Source organism: Colletotrichum acutatum, assembly GCF_030867785.1.
Source record: "Colletotrichum acutatum strain CBS 112980 chromosome Unknown BDZ83scaffold_49, whole genome shotgun sequence".
Taxonomy (NCBI): Eukaryota; Fungi; Ascomycota; class Sordariomycetes; order Glomerellales; family Glomerellaceae; genus Colletotrichum; species Colletotrichum acutatum.
In genome coordinates, this window is record NW_026849043.1 from 71,839 (window position 1) to 93,899 (window position 22,061).

General features: G+C 54.4%; 7 protein-coding genes across 7 annotated transcripts; 4 read left to right on the top strand and 3 right to left on the bottom strand.

The window, feature by feature from the left end:
* Positions 1–488: 488 nt before the first annotated feature.
* Positions 489–1,410, bottom strand: BDZ83DRAFT_752395 (uncharacterized protein; the record flags this gene model as incomplete). The annotated part of the gene is made up of 2 exons (XM_060514197.1): positions 489–1,243; positions 1,296–1,410. The coding sequence occupies 2 exons, from the start codon at positions 1,408–1,410 to the stop codon at positions 489–491; spliced, it is 870 nt and encodes a 289-aa protein (XP_060364702.1).
* A 4,230-nt stretch (positions 1,411–5,640) lies between these two features.
* Positions 5,641–7,020, top strand: BDZ83DRAFT_699809 (PLC-like phosphodiesterase). The gene is made up of 3 exons (XM_060511419.1): positions 5,641–6,176; positions 6,230–6,525; positions 6,614–7,020. Exons 1-3 carry the CDS (start codon positions 5,669–5,671, stop codon positions 6,668–6,670), a joined length of 861 nt encoding a protein of 286 aa, XP_060364703.1. The 5' UTR covers positions 5,641–5,668; the 3' UTR covers positions 6,671–7,020.
* On the top strand, positions 7,021–9,177 carry BDZ83DRAFT_622114 (uncharacterized protein). Its single transcript, XM_060508310.1, has 2 exons — positions 7,021–7,974; positions 8,029–9,177. Exons 1-2 carry the CDS (start codon positions 7,320–7,322, stop codon positions 9,072–9,074), a joined length of 1,701 nt encoding a protein of 566 aa, XP_060364704.1. The 5' UTR covers positions 7,021–7,319; the 3' UTR covers positions 9,075–9,177.
* Positions 9,178–9,840: 663 nt separating this feature from the next.
* BDZ83DRAFT_671713 (MRC1-like domain-containing protein) lies at positions 9,841–14,512 on the top strand. The gene is made up of 2 exons (XM_060511127.1): positions 9,841–12,922; positions 12,974–14,512. Exons 1-2 carry the CDS (start codon positions 9,963–9,965, stop codon positions 14,064–14,066), a joined length of 4,053 nt encoding a protein of 1,350 aa, XP_060364705.1. The 5' UTR covers positions 9,841–9,962; the 3' UTR covers positions 14,067–14,512.
* A 108-nt stretch (positions 14,513–14,620) lies between these two features.
* Positions 14,621–17,217, top strand: BDZ83DRAFT_622117 (uncharacterized protein). Its single transcript, XM_060508311.1, has 3 exons — positions 14,621–14,902; positions 15,266–15,840; positions 15,901–17,217. The coding sequence occupies exons 1-3, from the start codon at positions 14,683–14,685 to the stop codon at positions 16,885–16,887; spliced, it is 1,782 nt and encodes a 593-aa protein (XP_060364706.1). The 5' UTR covers positions 14,621–14,682; the 3' UTR covers positions 16,888–17,217.
* Positions 16,972–17,450, bottom strand: BDZ83DRAFT_752400 (uncharacterized protein; the record flags this gene model as incomplete). The annotated part of the gene is made up of 4 exons (XM_060514198.1): positions 16,972–17,017; positions 17,088–17,128; positions 17,189–17,248; positions 17,352–17,450. 4 exons carry the CDS (start codon positions 17,448–17,450, stop codon positions 16,972–16,974), a joined length of 246 nt encoding a protein of 81 aa, XP_060364707.1.
* Positions 17,451–19,728: 2,278 nt separating this feature from the next.
* BDZ83DRAFT_730950 (vacuolar protein sorting-associated protein) lies at positions 19,729–21,788 on the bottom strand. Its single transcript, XM_060512857.1, has one exon. It carries the CDS (start codon positions 21,421–21,423, stop codon positions 19,810–19,812), a length of 1,614 nt encoding a protein of 537 aa, XP_060364708.1. The 5' UTR covers positions 21,424–21,788; the 3' UTR covers positions 19,729–19,809.
* Positions 21,789–22,061: the final 273 nt, after the last annotated feature.

Here is a 22,061-nt window from a genome sequence, read left to right on the forward strand (position 1 = left end):
AGTGACATTGTGAACGGGATGCTTATTTCTCGAAATCCGGCGTAGTTTCTCGTTGGGGTCCGATCGATGAGGAAAGCCATATTCTCCTATTTGCGAGAATGGTAGTGGAAGCTCGAGATCACAGAAACCAGTAGATTGATAAAACAATTTCAAGAACCACAAAGCATCGTTGTTTCATCAACACTTCTATGTAGCAGGACTATAGACAAATTCCCAACGTATCCACAGGATATCATATAAAGGATGGAATGCAATGATAAGAGAGAGAGAGAGAGTAGCAAGCAATGAAGCCAGAACTCAGTCTGTTTGGACTGTTTAACCCCCCCGTTCGACGATTGTTAGATCGCAGCACCAATGCCCCTGGCAGGGTTACTCGATCGAACCAATCTGTCGACATCGAAATATGTAAATGGCGACCTTCTTCCCTCCCTGCTGCGTAGCCGTGCGCAAATTACTTGTCCGATGCTCGGAAAAAGTGCGAAACCACTTTAGGCCTTGAAGTCGCGGGCGGAGCGGCGCTCGGAGCGCTTCTTGAGGTTGAACTCGACAGCGCGCTTGCGGGCGGCGGTGGACTGGGTGAAGGCGACGGAGCCACCGAAGGGACCGGCGAGGGCGGCGTTGCGAAGACGAGCGACGCAGACGTTGCTGGCGCCACCGACGTTGGCGTCGCAGGTCATGCCGGCGGGCATCTGGACCTTGACGGGGAAGTCCATGGTAGAGGCACCGGAGAGACCGCCGATACCGATACCGGGGACGTTCTGGGTGACCTCAGCGGTCTTGAAGGCAGCGGGGTCAGTACCGCCGGAGGTGCCGTCAATGTCAGCCTTGAGGGGGCCGGCGCCGTCCTGGTTGACCTGGTGGAAGGTCATGGAGATGGTGCCGTCGTCGGCGGTGGTGGGCATGCCCTGCTGGGCAGCCATACCGGTGGCGGCCTTGACACCAGTCTCGACGGTGCCCTTGGGGGTCTTGGTGCCCTTGCCGGCCTGGCGGGCGGCAATGTTGGCGTAGCGGCGGGCGAGGTTGGCCTCGTGGATCTCACGGGCAGCCTTGGTGGCGGTTGTGTTGCCGGCGGCACCGTTCATGAAGGTCTGCATCATGGCGGCGGCATCGACAGGACCACCACCCTGGGTGCGGCCAAGAGCGGAGGCCTTGGCGGTGCCGAGCTCGCGGTCACGGATGATGGAGGTATCGGCCTCGGAGCCGCAGCGGGGAGAGGCGCAGTCACGAGGAGTGTCATCGATCACTGGAAAGTATTAGTCGAAGCTCTTGTGTCTAAATCTGGTTTGTTGACTTACAAGAAAGACCGGGAAGGTTGACACCGTTGGCACCCTGAACACCGTCGATGACACCGTGGGCAAAGACGTTGGTGGCAGCGAAAGCCGCGAGGAGGAGAGCTGAGCCGTACTTCATTTTGGCGGTTGAAAAGATTGGTGAAAGTTGAGTAAAACTAAGAATGTGTACTATTAAAGTGTAAAAGGCCGTGTAGGAGCTCCGGGCTCGTGTCGGAAAGAAAGGCAGATGAAAGAAGGCTGAAGTGAAGATGAGATGCTGATGAGAAGGGAAAAGATGAAAGTTTGACCGGACATGCGAGTGATTCTTATACAAACTTGTCGATACTCTGGATGACAGGTCTTGGACAGTCTTGGGAGACATTTGATGGGGCTTGGCAAACTACGGGCCCATCTCCCAAGACCAGGGATTGCGGCCGTTGCGTCGTTCTCCTGAGTGAAGCATCTTGCCGCTGACTTCTCACGAAAGATCAGTTGAAGCATTGATCTGACGACTGGACGACGCAGGCTGTGTGCACCAGCAAAGACGAGTTTTCCAAAGATGCGATTGGTTTACGATCGTTTCGAAGGGGTTTGCGGGTCCTGAGCGATGGCCAGGCGAGAGAGAAACGCCACGCGCCAGGGAGTTACATAGACCGAGTCCAGTTTCCCTCCGGCAAAGACGGCGAGAATGGATTATGCAGGAACAAGCTATTGGTGATATCGGACCCGATTGGTAGATCTCTGAAAATCATAGTTGTGGGGAAGCGAGGAGGCTCTCTTCAGGAGTAAGGCTAAGGAGTCTCCACGGTTGTTTGGGGCTCGGCGTCGATGAGGGCGACGATGATGTCGGACAAGGTTTAGCGGCGGGAGCGTTCCTGGGAAGAACAAGGGCCATCCCATGTCATTCTGCAAAAGATTTGAGAACGACGCTAGGATGGTGTAGATCCTCAAACGTGAGGCGTGTGAGGTCGCTGGCCCTGACCAGCGAGCTTGGGCCAGATACGCCGCTGACTGATTCTGATGGAGGTTGAGACGGGGCCAAACACCACGGAATTCGCGAGAGAAGCGTCTCCATTCGTGTTCAGGAAGCTCCGGGAGGCAAGTGGGCGCCCCTCAGGTCTCCATACTCCGAGTACGGGAGAGCGTCGAGGCCATGCCACCATGCCTTGTTGGGTAAGGGCCCCGGATCTCTCGACACAGCTCGACGCACCGTGGCCGGGTTCCACTCAGAGGCGGAAGGACATATGAGGTAGAAGTTGAGAGTGCGTAGGCAGAGATTCTATCTGTACACAAGGTAGATAAGACTCCGCTTTCGTTTCGGTCTTCGGAAAGAAGACGGATAGACTTAGATTGTGGTCCCTTTCTCCATAGGGAGCTGGGGCGATATTACTCATCGAAGTTAGATTACCTGCGTCCGAGGTGGTGGGATCTTGACCAGAGGAAAGTTCACGACAAACTTCGAACCGTCATCGAAGAGACGTGAACGACGTGACGTTGTGACATTTCCAGCCGGCCGTTGACGTGGCTTGGCAGGACCAGTAGGCGGGACGAAAGCTCGGCAATGGGATGCCGTCTCGACTCGAGTTATGACAAGCCTTCGACGAGCCGATTGACAGCCCTTGGCGAAACTCTAGGCAAAGAGAGGCACGAACTCGGACGTCGGAGGAATTCCATGTTTCGTCCACGATGCGCACGGTTGTTTCCCCCTTTGCCCTTCCCCCTCTGCCCTCTGCGCAGTTTAGCCGACTGAGGGCCCCGGCAAGGGGGACAAGGTAGACAAGGTGGTGTAGTCGAACTCATTGGTGCGAGGAACTGAGGAGGGGGATCTGCCGGTAAATCCGCCGCGCAAGAAAGCAAGCATAACCAAATGGGGATGACGTCGATCGGCGGATATGCTTGTTCTGAGGGCTGTGCAGGCCACCTAGCTCCCTTTTGCGACACAGGTGAGAAATCTGCAGCCTCGATGGGTCGCAATCTGAGTTTGTTTAGTTTTGGTGATCCCCAGACCTCGACCTGGTCATGGTGGGTTCCATTTCGCTTGTCTCATGAATTGTCATGGCTGCGCGCTCGTCGGGTTTGGAAGCCATGGTGATCTGTGAACTCCTTCGCTGCATCATCGCATTCTCGCATTCGGTGTCCAGACGGTCTTTTCATCGAACTTCACCAGCGTTGAGGCTCCCCATCGATCAGTGCAATTCTTCCGCGATATGCGGATGAGTTTCGTCAACCACATCGTGCTTATTGCTTCAAACCCGGCCCGTGTTTTCAGATACACAAATCTTTCCCAGCTCGCAGTGGCAAGATGAAGAACCAGATCGTTGGGTTCAACGCGTTCGTCAAGTTGTACGCGTACCATGGACCCCAAAGTCCGGGTCGGTGTGTTCGACGATGATCAGGGTAGCCCGGCCAAGGATCTCACAAGGACCGGGAACAGAAAGTGACCGAGGCATTCTGCCCTGAAATGGACATACTCTGTAAAACGACTGCCGGAAGCTCGTTAAGGTTGTCTAGCTTCGTGTAGCACATGAACGGAGCTATCGGGTAGAACGGGTCCATCGGTGAAGGCTAGCAGGACAAATAAGACGAAGGGGGCCTCCTTTGGCCGTTGCTAGCATCTCATTGTCACGATCCGAGGACTTTTTCGTAAGGTTGCATGTCTTGGCTTCGTCCGAAGTACGAAGAGCGCTGCGCCTCGAGATTGCTTCCATAAGACGGAGACTGAAGTGGTGAAGGGACGAATAGCGCGAATTCTGATTCAGTTGCGACGATTTCCTGACAAAAGGTGTTGAGCCTGGTAAACACCTTGGTTGAACTAACCCCTGTTCGACTTTCGGTAAGGAACCCATTTTCTCAGCGCGGCATAAGGATCATCGTCCAGATCCCCTTGCTTTGGAGCATCATAGCAGAGCAATTATAGTCGAAAGTGAGCCGTGCATGCTTTCGCGTAGGCGCCTAGACGACAATCGCGTGTGGCTCGTCTCGTTCTCAACGTCTGCCCGCCAAGAGTGACGTTTCTCACAAGTTCAGACTGTCATGAAGCTAGAATCATCCCGAGATGTGCGGATTTTCTTAGGTAAAGTCTTGGTACGGCCCAGCCGACTGTAGGCACATGTACAGTAGTCACTGCCGAGCAGAAAGTATCGTGAACACGGCCACAGACTGGACATAGCCAGAGTCTGTGTAACCTCAATCTTCGTGGGCGGACCAAGGCAAGAAGGTGAACCACGTGTGCGAACGGAGATGATTCTATGATGGATCTTTGAGAACGGCAGTGACCGAGGTTGTCAAGTTGTCGATTCTGAAGGTTGTAATTGCAACTAGGTCTCTCGTGACGTTGTTCTTGGGAGAAGATCACATTGCCGTAGAGGGCAGGAGAAGAGTGCAGCCACATAGAGCTGCAGATGGCCCCAGCGAATAAGGTCAGCAAGTGTGGATGCCAGCTGCCCACCAAGAGTTTCTCCCCTGAACGGCCCCTGCCACTACCGGCGTTAGCGCCTTTGCAGCCCCCAGTGGCCCCCCTCTGCGCCTGCCGGGCCCTGATGACTGCCGCCACCCGCCCTTTTCGAAGCCTCCCGACCCGAGACCGTCATTCGTCAACCTCCATGTTTCACCTAACGACTAAAGCAGACCTCTTTTCTTCGATTCCTCTCACATCAGCCAATCCACCGTGTCCAACAACAACGTCCTCCAACAGGAGAGGTGTGGCGCATGAAGCTGGCAGCCATGGGCCAGAAAGACCAATCATCGTTGATCCAGAACGCCTTCGAAGCCCTGAAATGCCGACCACGTTGACTCTATCCCGTTGCCAAGAAAACGATAACTGCTCTTCTATTCCCTTCACGTCCCGCTTCCAAGCGTTGATGGCAAGTTCGTCTGCCCATAGACGGTTGAGCGTATAGGCCTGCAATCGCAGAACCCATCCCTACTAACTGGCTGATGGATGTGGCAAAGCTGCCCGTCTGGACAGGCATCTCAAGCCTTCGAGAACCCCTCTCCGTCTTAATCCCACCTGCCTGATCTCCAGGACACGCCATGACCCAATCACACGAACACGAGCCGTCACTTCGATGGCAACAGTCCGCAGAGGCATGGCTCTTGGGTGCCATCGCTCACATGTCGGACCGTTCCATTACGAGGGGTCATTCAGCTCTAAACCAACACACGCTTCCACATTCGGAGTGTTGGCCTCCCAAGGTCTTCGTCCAGAGTGTTGGCAGGTGTCCAATATGACTTCTGATTCGCCAGCTCGTCCGAGATGTCACTTTAAGCTATCGCCAGACCCCTGATGGCTGAAAGATTGCTGTGCTTGATTGCCTTGATTATATACCAGCTATTGGTGACCCCAAGAAGTTGACGATCCTGATGTCTCCATCGTTGTCCATCATTACCATATCACTATGCGTGTTGCTTGCTTTCTGCCGGCCTTTGTAGGCGTTGTCGCCGCGGCGGCTTGCAACGGCAACGACGCTCTCTGCGCAAAGAAGTATTCTGACGTGACGTTTGTCGGATCCCACAACAGTGCCTTTGTTGGTATCACTCCAGCCCACAATCAATATGTGTCGGTAACGGACCAGCTCGATCTCGGCGTACGCTTCCTACAAGCTCAGACCCAGAACAAGGATGGGCAGATCCAGATGTGCCATACGGACTGCGCTCTGTTAGATTCGGGTCCCTTGTCCAAGTATCTCGAAGAGATAGACACTTGGATGGAGGCGCATCCGCGTGAAGTGGTCACCTTGCTTCTCACTAACATTGACGCAATGCCGGTAACGCAATTTGGCGACACTTTCAAGAGTACCGGTTTGGATAAGTACGTCTTCAAGCCTGGGGACAAAGTGGCTATAGACCAGTGGCCTACACTTCAGACTCTGATTGACGACGGGACGAGGCTGGTCGTTTTCATGGGTATGTCTTCACCCGCCTTTTATAAGCCATCTGGCAGTGACTGAGTACGACAGACTATCACGCCGACACGAGCAAAGTCGATTACATTCTCGATGAGTTCCAGTACTACTGGGAGACTCCCTTCGGGGAGACGAACGCGGATTTTCCCAACTGCAACATCGACCGGCCACAGGGTGTCGACCCTAATGGCTTCATGTACCTTGTCAACCATTTCCTCGACATCGAGCTCTTCGCAGGCATCAAGATCCCCAATCAAATTGAGGCGCCAAAGACGAATTCCTTGTCGTCTATTGACAAGCAGGTCAACTTGTGTAGAGGGATGTGGGGAAGGACAGCGAATGTCGTTTTGGTAAGTTTCTCTCTTTTTTGGGCAACGAGTTGGCCGTGCTAGTATGGCGTCAATGTCTTATTTGTGTGAGGCTGACTGAGGACAAAAGCTCGACTGGATCAACATTGGCGAGGCGATCAAGGCACAGAGCCAATACAACGCTTGAGAAAACACTAAATATTTGATTGATGAGTCGGGAGTTGGGAGCTTTCGTTAATGTTATCGAGTAAGCTGCTTCATTTTGGGAGCATGCAATTGTTAGTTTAAGGCAGTCGAGAGACGAGGAGTATTCCATGTCGGCATGTTTGTCACTGCGCCGCCTGGATCTTTTACGAGAGAACTACCCTTGGAGAAGTTGAATTAATTTCGAAGGGCGCGCAAGCGTAGGAATTATTATTGGCGTAAGGTGAGGGGTGATACTCGTACCTATCAGGCAGCCTGAAAGTCGGGAGTGAGCAAAGCCACGCTCGGTGTCCAAATCGGGCAAAGACACTTTTCTATAGCTTCAATTCAGGGCGGATGGGGAAGCGTGACTGCACTTCTATCCCGCCATATCTCAGCCGCTGGCTACGTAGACCGAAGAATCCTACGGCAGCCTGCTTTGCTTTCATCATCTTGAAGTTACTCAAATACCCCACAACCCAGAGCTAATTCTCATAAGTTGAGGTTAGATAGTGACTCTTGTCAGCGCCTCATTCACGGCTCGTTCATTGCTGTCTGCTTACCGTAGTCTCGATCTTCACATTGAGCATACCCAGTTCATCATTTAACAGTTGATCATCCAGAAACATTGCTTCGTGACTCAATTGATCGACATGGAGAAAGATGGAGGGTGGCTTGCCGAAGGCGCCTACGACGACTTTGTCCGGCCCCTGTGTTCCTCAGACCCTCGACTTAGACAGCGCGACCCCAAGGCCCAAATCCAACGCATCCCCTTCACAGACGACGGCGTCAGAGTCGTCAAGCTCAGCCTCGGAGACAACGGCACCTTCGCCAGAACAGCACACTTTGAGTCACCAGTCGACCTAGAAACACACCTCCACAACAACACGGCATCACAGCAAGGACAGCAAGACCAGCAAAACATTTACATCCTCCAAGGCCTCGGCCCCGGATTCGCAGGCGTTTTCGGACACCACTTCTCACTACACCCTTCCGTCTTCGTCGAGCACGAGCGCGTGGTCGTGCACAACGTCAACTGGACGGGCGAGAGCGACGGCGCGCAGCTGCCGTCGGTGGTTCGGAGCCGCGGGCACGTGGAGATGAAGTACTACGAGGTCGTGACGTTTGACACGCGGCCGACGAGTTTTCGGTGGGTGTGCGCCGCGACAGGGCGGCATATTGGGGTCTCGAGGGAGTTTCAGTGGGATAATTCGCCCGACGACGAGTTTGATCGGTTTTTAAATGTGGGTGTTGTAAGGAGGAAGTGTGGTGTTTGGTCGAGGAGGAGTGAAGGTGGTGGTTGGGATTGTGAGTGTTGCCGGCCATACTTGACTCTTTATTCTTGATACTGATGATGTGTAGGCCTCGTACTCTGTGATCCTCCGGTACGAAGCGTTCGAACAGGAGAAAATTACAAAATAGAGCACCAAGTCAAGACCTGGCCCTACCAGGGTGGCTACCTCGACTTCGTCCCAGAAGAATCGCAAATCAGCATCGTCAGAGAAAGGGGTACCCAGCACCATCACTGCGGACCCCCGCGGACTTCCATGCTCGACGATCTCGCCTTCTACCTCGAGACGCACGCGGGGCTGGTAGATAGTACAGAGCCCGAATCCGTCGTCAACGTCTTTGTGAGCAAGATTGTGGCCTCGCACCTGCTAAAGCAAACGGAGCACCTGCGCGCGACGCTCTCGGCGGTGCAGCGGGGTCTCACGCGCAAGCAGGACCTCGCGAAGCTGCCCATGACCAAGGTCGAGGCGCTTTGGAGCGATATGCAGGGGTGGGAGAGGCGGACGGGGGAGTATCTCGAGGACGTGGAGGGGATTATGCTGCAGCTCGGGATCCCCTTGTCGCCGACACAAACCCCAGCGACGGGATCCACTGCGCCGCCCATCGGTATACCACCACAGCCGGGGTCGGTGCCGGGACCGGGAACGGGGCCGGAGCGATCCAACGTCACCGCTTGGTCGGACAGCTCAGCAGATTTCCAGTTTCTGCACCTCCGGTTCCGGGAACTACGTCACCGGACTGAGATGCTCAACGCGGCGGTGACGGGGCTGGCGGGTATCACAGGCAACAGGCAGGCGTATAAGGAGCAGCAGCGGAGCATCCGCGAGGCCAAGAGCACCAAGGCGGTGACGCTGCTGGGGTTGGTATTCATCCCGCTGGCGTATACGGCGTCCGTGTTTTCGATTGAGAAGCCGTTTGGGCCTGGCGGGGAGCTGTTTTGGGTGTACTTTGTGACGTCGGCGCCGTTGATCTTGGTGGTCATGGTCGGGTATTATGTGTTGGATTTTGGGTATAACGATGATGGTAGGGCGTGGTCTGTGGATACGTTTGCAAAGTCGGTTGGGGAGAGGGTGCCTGGGTTGAAGAGGAGAGATTTAGGGAGGAGGTTGGTTGGATAGGGGGGGAAGTAGAGATGGTCGAGTGAAGACCCTCAAAGCGATAGTAAAGTCATGAATATCATAACAGTCTACGGCTGCAATTGAATACTGATGTAGAAGAGGATTCCAAGTAGAGTTCACCCCCCCGGTGCCGATTTGGGGGCTACATCTCTGGGTGCTCATGCTGGGATTCGAACTTGGGCACTCGTATGCGCTTAGCCTGTCGTCGAGTAGGCTGGTTGGCGATTTGATTGTTGACCTTAAACTATTCCACCACCCAGTCAGTTTGACCTGACCCGCCGACCTAGACGGGCACCTGCTGTGCTGGTGACAGGAATGGAGTTGAGAGGGGGTATATAGGCTTCTCGTGGAGTGTTCATTCCTGCGTATTCACGACTCTGAGATAGACACCACATAAGAAGTTGATGAATCACAAGTAGTATCTCAACACAACTTTGCGCTCCAAGATTCCCTGTATTATCGATTCTCAGTGAATAGGTGCTCCTCACCTCAGTCAGGTTGTAAGTGAGGTCACCGAAACCATCTACACTGCGCTTATCGATAAGAGCTCCGGCCGGTGTGAGCTCCGGGTGGGTCCCGTGTCACTTTAGCGGTTCTTATCGGCGTGTTTAGTGGTGCCGCGTTTCGCGATAAGCCCCCGTCCCGTCTCGTCCCACAGGTAGCGCACACCAACACGTCGCGTCGGCCAGACGCGTCAAAGAGCTCTTAATTGACTTTCACTCCACTAATTCCACCACCACCCACCACCCTACACTCACCTCTACCAAAACACTCTTCACGCAATATTGGTACCTGCAAATACATCGCACTTCAAGCAACTTCACATTGGTCTCTATGTTTTTTGATACCCGGCTTCCTGCCTCACTATAATTACACCCACAACTCACCATGGCTTCTGAGAAGGCCGCATCGCGCTCCCCCAGCGCGAGCCCAGCGCCAGAGACGATGAAGGCACGAATGGAAGCCCGTTTGGCTGCCATTGACACCAGTTCAGAAGACGATGAACCCAAACAGACCCGCAAGAAGAGCAAATCACCACCACAAGCCACCCAGGCAAGTGACTCGGAAGAAGAAGTCGTCTTTCGCCCCAGAGGACGGCTCGCTGCCCAGCTAAAGGGCGGCGCCGAGCCTTCAGACGCAGAGGACGAGCCCGAGAGCTTCATGGACCGGATCCAAAGACGACTTGGCTCCAGCAACGACGATGACGAAGAGGACGAGGACGCTACCATGGGTGATGTGGATGAGGAAGACGACATCCCGGTAGCACCGCGGCGGCTGCAAAGGAAGCAGGATAGACACACTACTCCGCCGCCACCACAGAGCCCAGCGGCGCGGTCGAGTCCTGGACTATTCGTGTCTCCGGACCGGCAATCACCTGTGAAACCTACTGCCGCGACAACAGCAGACGACGCCTCCGACTCAGACTCCCTCCCCGCAATCACAAAGAACGCCAGATTCCAGGCACTCGTCGAGCGCAAGAAACAAGAGAGACTCGCACGCGAAGCCGAGGAGGAGAAGAAGCGCGCCGAGCGAATGGAACGCGAGCCCGTCAGCAACGTCGACCTCTTTGACGACGATGAGGACGTTGGCAACGTCTCCGATATCACTGATGACGAGGGCGGCCGAAAGCTCAGCCAGGCCGTTCGGCCCACGAGGAAGGCTGGGAAGAAGGCCGTCGAGGAGATGGCTCGCGAGACACAGCGCATGGCCCGTAACATGCAGCTTGCCCACGAGGCCAAGACGAGGAAGAAGTTCACAAAGGCGGATTTCCTCCAGCGGTTCAACTTTGGAGCTCAACCCAAGTCTGACCCCAAGTTGTCGAGCTCCAGCCGCCCTACCACACCCGTCTCAGCGCACCAGACCGACGCTGAGATGAAGGATCCCGAGACACCGCCTAGCTCCCCGCCTGTCGCCAAGGCTGCCTCCCCTGTCAAGGTCCAAGAGCCCACGACTATCGCGCAGCCAACTATTGACTTCGATGACGGCGGCGACATGCTTTCTCTCGACGACGTGTTCGAGGCATCGAGAAGAGTTGACAAGGGCAAGGGCAAGGCCGTTGCACCTCCTGAAGAAACTGTCGTCAAGGATGTCAAACCCAGACGTCAAGTCCGCATTAAGTTGCCCTCAGTCTCAGTCAACCATGCAGTCATCGACCTTGACGACGACAACGAGTTGGCCATCGCTAAGAACGGCAAATTTGACGCTATCTTTAATAGGGCTCCGGGAAATAAGGCAGATGCATCTCGATCTCTACTAAATCTGCGCCGCCTCGCTCGGGTGGGATCGCCCACTAAGGAGAGGAAGAGGAAATACGAAAAGGCAACAATCACCACGGCTCAGTTGCAGATGACGCTACAGCAGCGCGCCCGCCAACAAGCCAAGATCGAGCGCGAAAAGCGTCTCGAGTACCTCAAATCGAAGGGCATCGTCGTGCAGACTGCCGAGGAGCGTGAACGCGAGATGCAAGAGGTTGAGGATATTGTCTCTCGCGCCAGGAGGGAAGCCGAAGAAATTATGGAGCGCGAGAGAGCAGCTGCCAAGCAGGAGAAGAAGGAGAAGAGGAAGAATGGCGAGCTCGACGTCTGGGACGACAGTGACGATGAGTCCTACGACGGTTCCGAGGAGGAGGCGGAGGGAGGCGTTGAGATCGAGCTTGAGCTGTCTGGCTCTGAAGACGAGGATGTCGATGGAAATGAAGAAGATGGCTCCGAGGTGGAAATGGAAGGTATTGCGTTGTTCGACAACGAAGCTGATGACAGCGGCTCAGAACACCCTGAGGCCGAGGTTGATGCCCAAAAAGTCGAGAATGATCCCGAGTCCGAGGACGACATGGGTCTTCCCACGCGCAACATCCGTCGATCAAAGAAGAGCCAAGTCATCTCGGATGATGAAGACGAGGACAGAATCGAGGCGACGCCTAGACCCAGGACTGCAACTCAACAATCCCCTGTTGCACCCAACACCAAATCACCCGCCGTTCCCACCTCGGTACTGCGCTCTGCAAAGAAGACTTTCATTCCCGGATTGCCCGTTACAGGAGCCGCTGGGCTGGGTCTCACCCAGATCTTCGCTGGTACAATGGACGACAGCCAGGCGGCTGCTGGCACGATCCCCTCTCAATCACCTATGCCAGATTTCGACAGCCTCCCCGACTCTAACTTGATGGGTCTTACTCAACAAAACGACAGCATGATTCTCGACAGCCAGGGTGGCGACACTCAGAGAGCCGAGACGCAGCCGGATTCCGCAGAGGGCGTACACCTACACTTCACTCAATCCCAAGCGCGTGGATTTGACAGCCTCCTGCGCGACGACGACCCGTTCACTCAAACTTCTATGGATGCCACTCAGGATGCAGGACCGCAAGACTACACACCTCTGAAGCAGCGCTTCGTCGAGCCGCCCCCTTCGACCGTGGATACCATGGTCTTCGACAGGGACACCGAGGTCGTATCGGTGCAGGACTCGCCCCTTGTCCGAAGGGGCAAACTGCGTCGCAAGATTGACGTCGTAGCTGCTGCCGCGGACGACGAAGATGTCGAGGATTCCAGGGCCAGTCCCGAAGTAGACGAGTTCGGTTTCAAGACGACAGCTTTCAATGTCATGAAGGAGGCTGTCAAGAAGCAGAAGCAGCTCAAGAAGGCGGAGGAGTACAACCGCAAGAAGAGCAAGGCCAAGGAAATGGTGGAGGAACAGGCCGACGAGTCTGAGGATGAGTATGCAGGACTCGGAGGTGCGGATGGTGAGGACAGCGACGACGACAGTGATGCTGCCTCCGTCAAGGAGATGATTGACGACGAGAACGGCATGACCGCCGATGATGAGCGCAAGCTTGCTGCTCTTCACGCGTAAGTGATTCCTGTCTTGGTCACAATGTTCTTGGCTAACGATATTCTCAGTGATAATGAGCGTCAGAGCGATGAGAAGATGGTCGACAAGCTGTTCCACGACATCACAACCGGTATGCTCCGTCGCAAGCGCGGCGCCGACTACGACCTCTCTGACTCGGACGACGGCGGCGAGGCACGTCGGCGTCTGAAGCGTCGCCAGTTCCAGAAGATGCAGCAGGCCCTCTTCGCCGATGAGCGCATCAAAAAGATTGCCGAGAAACCCGGCAACCAGGCCTTCCTCCGCACCATCGAGGACCGCGGCAGCGACGAGGAGATGGACTTCCTCGACTTCGCGCCCGAGCCGACGGAGACAGAGGACTCGCAGTCTCAGGAGCAACAGCAGCAGCAGACCACTGTCCCAGACAGCCAGCCTGGAGCGCAACTTGCACCTCTCGCCTCCAACGCCGCCAACGTGCCATTTACCACCAACGCGCGCAGGACTAAGGACGGCAAGAGGCCCTCCAACCTGGGCGAGATTCGCGAGTCCGTCTCGAGCTTGCTGGAGGATCTGAACGAGGTGATTCCCGCCACGGACCCGCACTCGGACAGCGATGCGGACGACGAGGAGGCGCAACCCTTTAACAAGGAGAAGCGCTCCCCGGGCAAGAATCCGCGCCGCACCAATTCGCGCCAGGTGGTCGTCGACCGCCTCACCATGAAACGCCAGTCATCCTCCAACATGTCGACCACGTCCTCCAAGCTCGCCTTTGCTATGCCAAACGCCGCTGCCTCGGCTTCTAGCGGCGGCAGCAGCTTCAGGGTCCCTGCACTGCTCCGGCGCGCGACGACGAACTCGTCCGTGTTGAGTTCGCAGGGTAGTGGTGGCGGCAGCATCGGTGGTGGTATCGGCGGCAGCGGAGCTAGCAACGGCGGCGCCGCGGCTTTCTCTGCTCGTGGCGGCGGCGGTGGTGGTTTCGGCGACGATGGCAAGATCAAGAAGAACGCGAGCAAGAAGTCTGGTGTTAGTGCTTTGGCGAGAGAGAATGAGCGCCGGGCGGCGATTCAGGAGAATGAGAAGAGGAGGGAGGCGAGGAAGTGGAAGGGTGCTGAGAGGAGACACCAGGCTGTTAATGGTCTCTTTGGGTCGGGCAAGTTTGAGTGAGGAGTCGTGTTTGATGATGGTGGTATTGCAGAACTACGGTTTGAATTGTTTGGGAGTTTGCAATAATGGACACCCAAGATCAATGATGGACTGGGTAAAAAGGCTTTGGACGGAGTTTGGGACTGCACTTGGAGTTTGGTCATGGGTTGAGGATTTGCCAATAGGGACACTTCAGGAGTTGCATTATTCCATCGCATTGCAAACAAGTGCTTTTGATCCTTGAAGACAATCAAGTGAGGTTCTAAAAACCCCATAGCTGGTAAAATTGTGTTTGCAGTGGTATCATGGAGCACCAAAGAGAATGGTCTATATTTGGCCCTCTTACTTTTCTATCTATTTCTGACCACCCTTTGACCTGCAGATAAGAATCCAGGAGTCTTTCATTGATGAGATTTGAGAAGTCCACGTGAGGTTTCCTGAAGTAAATATCATCTCACACATAAACCTCCTCGCGGAGAAGCTGGATCACAATTACCAAAGAGGCAGTGCCCGGCCCGAACTATTGTAGAGGGGATTCCTTATGACTGACGGCTCAAACCTCCACAACGGCATTCGATTGGTCGCTAGAACTACGATTACCCTCTTTAGGCAACAAAAATCCTACTCGTCAGACAAGATGCAGCCAATGAGGGGAGCAGCGAGAAGGATGCTACCCGTAACCTGTAGGAGACATATCCCCGCTCGACTACGACTAAAGTTCGCTCCCGCGGGAATCACTTCCTCCAACAGGAAGCAAGATATCGAGTCTCCCGGGCGCTCGGGCAATGCAACACCCCTGCCGAGTAGAGCCGAGGATGGAGACTTCATTGTGTTCCTTCGACTCCTTCTAGGTCGTCGTAAGTTGGTCCTCGTCTGATATTGGTTGATCGGTGTCCACGGTCCGGTGTAGTCCGGCTTCTTACGGCCGATCATGGGGCGGGTAGCCCCGTGTCAAACCCGAAACCCGTGAATCTTTTGGATTTATTGATGAAGTCCGCCGCATCCATACAGAAGCAATGTAATCGGCAGAATGTAGCGGTTTCGCGCCTTTGTAGACTCGAAATCATTATTGTCGCCGTTGTACCAATCGCCTCGCGGCAAACCGAACCGAATCGTAGCCATGTCTTCAACCACCACCATCACAATGACGAGCGAAGAGCAGAAGCACCAGCCACAAGCACCAGACCTATTCAAGCACCCCAAACTAACACGCGAACAAGCAGGCCACCTCCGCCACTTCCACAACCTCGTCACCCAGCCCGACAACGACTGGAACCTCATGGGCTCGCAGGAGCCCCTCCAGGAATTCCTCGACGCCTACCGCTACCAGCTCGCGACCATGACCTACGCCGCCGGCGCCGCGCACTTCCACCGCCAACCGGCCCTCCGCAGCGTCTACAAGACGCTCATGCGCCAGACGATCCACAAGATGCTCCTGCGCGCCGTGTGGGCGTACTGGTTCACCACGAGCATGGCCGGAATCGCGACCGATCCGGACCTGAAGGAGCTCAGGAAGCCGTGGGCTGATCCTGTTGTGAGGGAGAATATCATGTATAGCGGGCATTTGCTGGTGATGGTGGCGTTGTATGGGATGTTGTTTGATGATGACGAGTTTGAGAGGCCGGGGTCGTTGGAGTTTTTGTGGAATCCGTTGTTTTTTGGGATGGGGCCGGAGAAGTTCTCGTATGATGCGGGTAGCTTGCAGGATGCTATCCTCAAGGAGATGGAGGGGAACGGATGGATTGGAGTCTGTTGTGAGCCGAATATGGTATTTGTGGTTTGCAACCAGTTTCCTGTAAGTACCGATATGTATTTCGGTGACAACTGAAAATTATGAGCTGACTAGTTTTGGAAGCTGATCGGAATACGTCTGAGGGATGCTCGCCTGGGTACTTCGGTCGTAGACGACGTCCTTGAAAAGTACAAAGCAGCATGGGACAAGAAAGGGCTCGTCGGCTCCGACGGCTTGCTGCCTGACGCGTGGATGGTTAAGCAGGACTTCACTATTCGCCCCAAAGATCCCGCGTGGACGGCTTGGGGCTCAGCCTTTATGAACTCGTGGAACGGCTCCGTCGTGAGATCTCACTACGAAGACCAGGTCCTCGGGTACGTCACCAACACGGAAGGGGGTGAGATCCGCCTAAACCCGCCTGTCGTCGGCAACGAGTTCAGGAAGCTGGTCAAGGAGGACGGCGCAGCGCCAGACTCGCGCGAGACGCTCCAACGGGCGGTGCGGAATGCCAAGGAGGCTGAGGCGGAGAAGAAGGGAGGCTTTCCGTATACCAAGCCCACGTTTGGGTATACCGTCCAGTGGCTCTCTGAGCTGGGCAAGAACGCCGAGTTGACGGCGTTGCTCAAATACGCAGACGAGAAGCTGGGGCCCAAGTGGGAGCGCGGCGGGCTGTATTACCCCCGCAACGACGAGCCGTTTGACGAGGAGATGAGGTGGACGCACATGGACCCGTTTTCCGGCAACGCAGCGATCGGGTACGCTAGGTTGAACGTGGAGGACGGGCAGAAGATTATCTGGGAGCAACCTTGGACCGCGCAAGACGTCTCGATGCGGCCATTTGTTGATGCGGTGACGTTGACTGATGGTGTTGACTTCTTGCGTGGAGATTGGAGCGAGGAGGAGAGGATGCTGGTGCTTACTGTGCGGTCGTGGGATGGTTCGACGAGGACGATCAAGCCTGTTCTGAGGAATTTGGGGCCTGGGACATGGAACGTGTTTGTTGACGGGCAACTGAGATTATCGCGTGCGCTTTCATCAAGAGAAGACATTGCTTTGGAGGTCCAAGTTGGGCATCGAGATGTTGATATCGTCGCTGTCAAGCAAGTCTGAGATGGAGGCCGGAACTTTATCATATCGTTGATCAAAATCTGGACTCAAAATACACTGCCCCGACTGGGCTTATACGCCCCTTTATCAATTCCAGCAGTAACAGTCGCAAGCATCCCCAAGATCTACGTTGCTGTAGTGAACCAAGCATCATCAGTATGTACACAACGCTGGGCAACAGTTGAAGCCGCTATAGGACTTACGCATATCCGCGGGCGTTGCTCCAAGGAGCACCACGCTGACACTGTTTATACTACTTAGCATTTTTTCGTAGCACGCGCGATCTTCAATTGATAGGACTCACGTTACTGTTACACGCCGAAGTCGTGCACTGACGTTGGTCATCAGGAGAGCAGTTCGAAGCCTATGGGATTCAGAAGTTAGTCTTGATCGAATCATGCTAGTTGCACTCAAAAGAAGGAGAGAATGAGGGCCGTAAGAATATTGAAGATGAGGTTGCGACTTACGCCCCAGCCAGAGTTCGGTGTCTGTCTACATTCCCATCTCATCAAGCCAAAAGCTGAACTGCTGAAGAGGGCGATGCCGGCAAGGACGGATAGCTTCATGGTTATTTCGAGGATCCGAGGTATCTGGGTGTTCAGGATAGTTTGAATATTACGCTGTATGCCTCTCTCATGTCTTGGGGAAGGAGGGTTTAAGTACGTCTTGGATCAGGCACGTGAGAAAAAGCTCACACTCCATAAGTAGACATCCCGGCACTATGGTTATGAATGAATCCAAACCCCACAAGCTAACTCTAGATAGCCTAAGCTACAGACTTTTAATGAGATTTCAAGTGAGCGGGCCCGCAACTGAGTGGAAAAGAGTGTTTAATTTATCTACAGAACAGTGTAAGCGAGTCCTTTCCCCTTGTCACAACGTCCTCTAATCTAGAAGTTACTGGGCCTTTCTCCTTGGCTGAACATGCAATATCAATACCTAAGAAGCTGAACTTGGGCTCTAAGGAACTCTAATATACTACTTCCTGATACTGTAGTCGAAGTCGGCGTGTCGCTACATACAAAAACCCGAGAAGCCTTTATCTCGAGTCATGGTTGATTGCATGTCTTGGCAAAAGGATTTGGCTTAGACTTGCAAGTTGCAAGTTGCAAGTCAGCATTCAAAGATCATCAATGCTGAAATTCCCTTCCGTGAATGATGTGACTTGGCAAAAAATTGTTCAAGTAATCGAGGTTGCATACAGGGGATTGTACGTAGGGGGTTTCTTAGAAGGAAAAGCCGCGTCTGGACGCATTATGTTGAGCTTGAGACGGCTGCAGAATCTCGTAACAATCCAAGGTTTTCGACCGGTATGGCTAGGCTGACTATACAGTAACTCCACAATTTGAATTGATTTCACATCGATGATGTTGAGGTGGTGTTGTGGAAACCTAGCGATCTTTAGAGTCGACTTGAGTTCTTGAAGATAAGATAGCATGACTTCAGCCAGGAAAGCTGTCTCAAAGGGAATCCTCTTACAGGCTCTAAAGTTAAGTGACAGAACGATGAGGTGATGAGGTTCCTTCAGTGCTTGGTACCAGCTAGAATGCGGCACATGCAGTATGGAATACACATCCACGAATACACCACGATCATTCGACCCATGGATCTATAGGACAAACATTCTCAGATGGAAGGTATGAGCACCGCCTGAATGTGTATACGACCTAGTGGAGGAAGTATTAACGTGTAACTGGGTCCTGCAGAGGTTGCGAGTTCGAATTTGGTGGTCCTACATAATGCCACAGGTAGCTCATTTTTTTGTATCTTTTGGCGAATCTACCAGGTATTCTAGGAGGATATATCATCGTCTTATTTCTCCCTATATTGATGTTATAGACTTTGCAAACCACCTTCTTCGGATGGCGGATACCACACTTGAATTTTGGAGCCTGATTCGGGCTTGGCTAAACCCATCAGACTTACCTTGGCCAGCTGACTCTCCAGAGATTTGAATGCTGTCCCTTCAGAGAGGTTTTTGGCGAAGAACGCCGAGATCAACAGATGTCAGCCTGTGGCCGTACTGTCGTGCGAGTAGCCTCCTGCCGGGACGGGCTCTGGAGCATCTGAGGAGTTAGTTATACTGGACCCCGAGTCTCGACTAGGAATAACAAAGACCGTCTGGAAGTTTTACGAATCACGGGTCCACTAAGATTTCCGATAAGGCCGGCGTATAACATCACAAGGCACGGAACAAGAGCAGAACCTTGGTCTATTTATCGACGGGCAAGGCTGCCACTTGAGACACGGGGGCCCTTATAGTCTTGCTGCCTCATATGTATGGTACCTTACCTGAGATCTTCTGGAAGGCATTTCGTGACCGGACGAAGAAACATGACAAGGTCTGAGAGACCTATACAATAGAAAACGGGTGTGTCCACATGAGCCGTGCATGAGGTCGGGTCGGTGGTGCTATTTGGATCGGAGCGGCGCCGAACTGTCCCGTCGGAAGCGGTCGGGGAGTCGGATGTAGGAAGGCACTGGCCGGGGCTGGCTAACAACCAATCTCTCTATGACAACCTCGTTTCGATCCCAAGTTTCTATAACCAGACTTGTGAACCGGTTTGTATACAGCAAGGAGGCTTTGGCTCTTAGGAGAGACAGATAGATAGATACCTAAGGAGTAGGCGCAGAGATACAGGTAGATGAGAAGGACTTTGCAACTTTGGTATTCTGTACAGTTGCGTATCACATGCGCCCATCTTTACACATATGATCAGAGGACCTTACCGAGGCTGTTGAGCTCTCTGGAAATGAGGGCATATGTCACACATGTGTAGGTTCCTCATCGAAGCGATCCTCTTCACCAGTGCACTCACCATAATGTTGCATGCAAGGTATCAATTAAATATGAAATTGTTCCATTGAGGTTTGATTGTTCTTTAATTCATCTATACCATTACTTGTAGAAAAAAGGAAAATCATCTAACTATACCACGTCTGTCCAGGCTTTAAGCTATCCAGGATCCGGCAGCGGGTAGTAATGCAAAGCTTCTCGCGATCGAGCCGCTTGAACTTTGGGCCCAACGGCCCGGAGACGTAGTGGTACTGCGCGAACAAGCGCCACTGGCGCATATCGGCCAAGCTGTAGAGCTTATCGCCCCAAGGGCCGGCGTAATGGAACCATGACGTCGGCGCGTCGGGGTTCTCGGCCGTGGGGAACAGACTGGTGGGGTTCTCCTTCCGGTGGCCGCTAGCCACGTCGACCTCGTCATCGAGGTCGTCGTCGAGGTCCTCGTCCAGATCCTGAACATAGTCGTACCAGTAGGTATAAGCGTTCTTTGACGGGTCCCAAAGGGGTCCCTTGTCGGTCACGTCCTTGAGCATCTTAAAGGGCAGGACATAAGGATGCTCGCCGGCCTGCGCGTACATGGCATGGGAGCCGACGGCGGAGTAGATGACGGGACGCTCGCCCCGCTTCTCGACGGCGTTGTACGTGTAAGCCTGGCCGCCCTCGTGTTCGGAGAAGAAGATGCCACGGGGCACGCCGTTCTCGAACCGCATCATGCAGTGCTCCCAGTCGCCGACATGGTTGCCGAAGCGAATGGTCAGGACCATTTGACCGAGGTTGTACGAGTAGAAGAAGAACCAGAAAGCGTCGACGATGCCGGAGCCCTTGTCGACGAGGACGAGAACGGCTGGGGCCTTTGAGTAGCCTTCCTGATCGGGCTTGTGGGTTGGCGTATCGGGAATGGGCTTCTGGCCTTGGTCTCGGCGGCGGTGCTGGAAGCCGGCGGCGCGGGCGGAGCCTTCTGGGAATTGTGGGTAGCGACGAGGGTCCGAGATGCGGTGAACGGGGTGATCGCGAGATACGTCGAACCACGTCGTATCCTCAGTGTGATGTCGTGGGTGTTCAGAGTCCCCAACTGGGCTTTCGGGCGTCTCTTCCTTGTCGCCGTCGTCCTCATCATCATTCCATGGCTCAGGAATACCAACATGACTGTGCAGCCATTCGGGTCTCTGTTCGACATCGTCATCGCTGGTGAGGTAGACCATGCCGTCCTCCTTGTTGAGCATGTGCAAATCCGACAGAATCAGGGAACGGTTCAACGCCTCCTTTTCCAAGTAGGGCGTCATGTGCCGAATGTGTTCCGCAATGTCGGCGGGCCAAAAGTTCTCGCCCGAGTAGAGGTGGACTAGCGGCGCATACTTGAGAACGTAGTCGGGAATCTCCTTCAAGACCTTCCTCCTCTCTTCCTTGTCGTCCCGCGGCGAGCGCTTCTTGGGAGCCGTCTCCCACCCAGAATGGCGTCCATCAAGTGACCTAAGTTCCAACCGCAAATCACCGGCGTCGGAGTCGTTCTTGTAGGGGAAGAGAGAAGCTGGATCCCATGAGAGATGATGAACGCCGCAAAGACTCAGCCAACGGCAAGCTTGGCGATCGAGCCAGTAGGGGCTGCTGCTGACCCATTTCTTATCCTCGCGCTGCTTCGCCGGGTCTGGCGGGTTTGGGTTGAGGTAGCGGGGCAGGAACCATGCGAGGAACGACACCGACACCAAGAAGGCGAGGAAAATGGTGAAGCGGCGTAAATAATACATCGGATAAGTTCGTTGGTGGCTCCAGGCCTCGCAGGATAGGAATTGGGTTCGTGAGAATAACAAAAGAGTCTCCAAAGGTTGCCGGTATAAGATAGGGCGCCGGGATCGATTGGTAATATGCTATTCGCAGTTATGGAGGCTGAGTGATGGCTCGGAGGGGCTTCGGGATGCCGGCACGTCTTGCGAAAGCCAGCGGGGTCTCGCACAGCATCACCAAGTGTACATGTAGGGTGTAGTCTACTATTGAGATGTCGAAGGTGGGAGGTGCGAGCGGATATGCATGGCCGGTCGGACGCTGAGGCCCCTTGGTCAAGTGTTTTGTGTTGTTGGACAGAGAAAGTTTGTTAGGCGCAAGTGTGTGAAGGGAAAAAGAGTTGAGCAGTGCGAGTAAAAAGGAAGCTTTGGGTTGGAGTTTGGGACGGAACCTAGCGGTATGCGGTCAGCGGTATGCGCGGGCGGCGGACGGCGAGAGCGACAGCGGCAGCAACCCGCAGGAAGCAGGGAAGCAAGGGCATCAATCATCAGGGACGTACGGTTACGGATACTTCGTGCTGGATTTGGCCATGAACCTGGACGTGGGAGGACGGCAGACGGGAGGGGATTGGAGGGGGGTGCGGATGGATGTTCCACTACTGGCT